The following is a 4,062-nucleotide window of genomic DNA, read 5'->3' on the forward strand; positions in this document are numbered from 1 at the left end:
AAAAAGGGGGATCATGGAAAAAAATTGTGACTTTCCCTCCAAAAGGGAAAACTATCCCAATGAATCTACTATTATCAGTTTATTTGTCCTCATTTGCTGGTTTATGATATTAATATATTTTAAAGTTCACTATTAAATCAAGAGCAGAAGGCTAATGAACTTTAATATATTTTCATGCACTGGTGGTCAAATTATGATAATAAAATGCCAGATGGCAAAATCATTATTTAAAATGATGTACTCACTTTTGCTCTGTTTTGCTTTGGGTTTCCCGATAGGCACGTTGTGTTCTACAAATCTTTTTTTTTATTATTATTCAAATATCCTTGGTGTATCTCTCTAGTATTTTAATATCTAAATTTCCCGACAAGCTCAAACATATTCTCTGCTTTTGTTGAATTATCTCTTTAGGTTCTTTTTAATTTAAAGTAAGATTCTTTCTACTATAAACCATACAACAAAAAAGGATAGATATATTAAAAGACTACCCCAATTCATGATGAATATAAAAAATATATCAGATAGATATCCTTGAACTCATTATATTGCTTTCTTATATTGCTTTCTTAGTCATTATTACTGTTGACTTTAAATTTGCTTAACAGCACAACTTCTGAAAAATATTTAATAATACATCTATACATCTTCTGCTATTCAGTTCTCACATAAAGTTCTAGGATCATATGAATAAGAATAACATAGAGAATGTTGCCAAAACAATTTTTTTTTTTTTTTTACAATCTGACCAATGATCAAATGCAGACAACTTGTTGCTTTATATATCTTCCATTTTTGCACTGAGTGAGTATGCCTTAAAACACCTAGTATTTTGGAGTTACATGCCCAAACATGAGGCAATCTAACTCCTTTCAGTTCTTAGGAGAAGAAACCAGTACATTCTTGTCATCCCATTCTTTTCGCATACTCTGGGTACAACTTGTCTTTAGATGAAGGTTAAATCTGTGACACTCTCTGATTGATATTTACGAGTTAAAGCAAACTGTAACTGGCTTACAGATGCATTTGTAAAACAATCTGTTTCACAAACACCTCACTTTTCTCTGGAGGTAAGGGAGGTAAGGGATTTAAAGTTGTGTCTCAGTTGATTCATCAGCATGTCCCTGAAGTGATCTCCCAAAAGAAAATAGAAGACAGGGTTGATGACACTGTTCAGAAAAGCCAACGGTCGTGTCACAATGTAAAAGGAGTGGATGACGACCTGAGCGCATTGATACTGCTTCCAGCTCCCCAGGCGTGAAGCGATCCTCACATTCCGCATGACATGATAGGGTGTAAAAAGCACGGAGAAGATTACCACTGCCATGATGACCAAGTTGAGAGGCTTTTCAAGGGGTAGAGCTGGAGCAACCTGTCTACTCCTCTGCTTTAGGAAGAGAGCAATCTTATAATAAAAGAAACACATTACAAAAAGAGGAATAAGGAACCCCAACAGTGTTAGACACATGCTGTAAATGAGGTTGTACTTGGGGTCTCCAGAACTTGCAAAATCATTACAGGTGGTGCCATTGTCAGTTATAACAGGATTTATAAGGGGAAGTATGGGCAGTAACTCTAATGTTACTAAAACCCAAATGGCCAAGGAGATTAAAATAGCAAACTCTTTCTTTTGCAGAAGGTGTTCTCGGAAAGGATACTTAATTACCAAGTATCGATCTATGCTGATAAAGGTGAGAAAGAGAATGCTGGTATAGAGGTTGGCATGGAGCACATATCGGTTGCTTATGCAGAGCACGTCTCCATATATCCAGTTTCCATTGGCATAACTCCTTATCAGCATGGGGAGGGTACACAGAAAAGCGAAGTCAGAGATCGAGAGGTTAAAGAGATAGACATTACTGCTGTTCCAATTCTTCAGAGAGAAGATGTAGCCATAAACAACAATGGTATTTCCAAGGATTCCCACAACGAACTCAATCCCATAAAAAATGGAAAGGTAATACTTTTCCAGGGCAGCCTCTGCTGCCAGCCAGTTTTCGCAAGTTGCATTCCATGCCTTAAAAAGAGAAAGAAAATATAAGGATTAAACACTAGACTGTGACTAATGACAAAACTGTGCAGAACATAATAATAATGAAAAACACTTGAATGGTGAACTATAGAAAGTGGGTTACATTGGTAAGGAAAGCATACATACATATACATATATACATATATATGTCATTAATGTATTATTTTAACAAATATTTTTGAATACCTTTCAACTATGTGCTGAATATAATTTCAGGCATGGGAGATAACAGTGGTGAATAAATCAAAGTTCCTAATCTCTAACAATTTATACTCTCTTGGGAAGAATCAGGAACTAAACAATGAACGATACTGATAATAAGTGCTATGCATAAAAACATATGGGAAGGTAAAAATGTTAGAAAGTTTTGGGATGGAGGGTGGCAGTGAGTTATTTTTTATATGTGGTGATAAGGGTGAGGCTTTTATACAGGATGACATTTAAACAAAAACCTCAATGAAGAAAGTGAAAGAGACATATCTATATTTGCAGGAAGTGTTCCAGGCATAAGAAAGAGCACATGTGAAGGCATTAAGGTGGAAACACACATAGAGGGCTTGACAAATAGCAAAGAAACAAAGGGAAAGTGTGATAAAATAATTGAAGAGAAGATTTTGAATTCACTTTTGTGTCTGTAAACATACCACAGTCCCCAGCATATTGTAGTTGCTCAACAAATTCTTCTGAGTTAAACCATAACCTAGAAAGGGAAATAAGAATTTTTAGAACGTCAGTCTTACTATTTTAAGCTTTTACTTGTTTCCATATTGCTAAATAATTCTGCATATTGTATTAAATTCATAAACTATGATACAACTTCAGTTTTAAAACTTAATTTTTAAAAATTCAAAATATGAAACTGAAAATCTTAGTAATATTAACATTGGTCATTATTTATTGAAAGATGATATGCCTCAGACTGGGTAATTTATATAAAATAGAAATTTATTTCTCACAGTTCTATAGGCTGCAAAGTCCAAGATCAAGGTGTCAGCAGATTTGGTGTCTGATGAAAAGTCAGCCTCTGCTTCAAAAATAGTGGCTGTTGTGTCCTCACAACAATGTCAGAAGGGGCAAGGCAGCTCCCTTAAACTTCTTTCACAGGGTACCAATTGCATTCATGAAGGCAAAGTCTTCATGGCTTCATCATTTTCCAAAAGGCCCCATCTCTTAATACTATTAGGTTCCAACATACAGTTTGAGAAGACACCAATATTAAGACCATGGCACTTGCCTAGGTCGTATACTTAGTAAAAGACCTTTATTGCAATGCCTTCTGAATATGTACCATGGAAATAAGCAACCTGACTCACTCAAACCTCAAGTGTCTTGCTAACCTACCATTTTTTCCTCTTGTCACGAGGCCAGATTGTGATTGGATAGGGTATTTCAATAACTTTAATTATCTGAAAAATGTACTGGATTGCCATTGTTAAACATTAAATGTTACTTATTTCTAGTGAGGAAACCCAAGGTTGAAAACAAAATGTTCTAAAAACCTCCTTGTCAAGTAGGCTTCTGAGTATTAGTTGCAAACAATTCTTTCAATATAGAATTTTGGTAAATAGAACATAATAAGAATAAATGCACCTAAATTGCTTTTTATAAGTATGCAAAATTCAGTATAATTTGTTATGATAAGGCATCTGGAAAACTCCTGTATTTTTGTCAAATTCAAGTGGTTTACTTAAGTTAAAGATCATTGTTGTTTTGAGAGTGTTGTATTTATGAAAATAAGTCACAGAGTTGTAGATATGATGAGTTTAACATTTTGAAAAGTTATTTTTAATCACTTACTTTAAAACATTATACATTTTTCTGAGTCTCTCTAATCCTTCTATGGCAACCTGCCACTAAGTCCAATTCCAGACAAAGCTGCATGGGAACTTTCTCAAGCAGCAGACACATGAATGCTGCTGAAGAATAAAGCAGATTGGTTTCTCTCTGTCTTTGAGGTCACCTAATTCTACTGCTCTCTCATATTGCCAGCATATTCCTATATTTCTCCATTCCATATTTTTTAATCGCTTAAA

At 34.6% G+C, this 4,062-nt stretch overlaps 1 protein-coding gene across 1 annotated transcript in view; it reads right to left on the reverse strand.

The window, feature by feature from the left end:
* Window positions 1-1,051: 1,051 nt before the first annotated feature.
* The window catches only part of SUCNR1 (succinate receptor 1), a 17,596-nt gene continuing 14,585 nt past the window's right edge, over window positions 1,052-4,062 (reverse strand). Inside the window, exons 2-3 of the mRNA XM_011972805.1 lie at window positions 2,674-2,729; window positions 1,052-2,014 (exon numbers count right to left, since the gene is read on the reverse strand). Coding sequence (XP_011828195.1) covers window positions 1,052-2,014; window positions 2,674-2,688 — 978 coding nt within the window. The 5' untranslated portion in view covers window positions 2,689-2,729. The remainder of the gene's footprint in view (window positions 2,015-2,673; window positions 2,730-4,062) is intronic.

The sequence above is a fragment of the Mandrillus leucophaeus genome, unplaced genomic scaffold, assembly GCF_000951045.1.
Source record: "Mandrillus leucophaeus isolate KB7577 unplaced genomic scaffold, Mleu.le_1.0 Scaffold130, whole genome shotgun sequence".
NCBI classification, from domain to species: Eukaryota; Metazoa; Chordata; class Mammalia; order Primates; family Cercopithecidae; genus Mandrillus; species Mandrillus leucophaeus.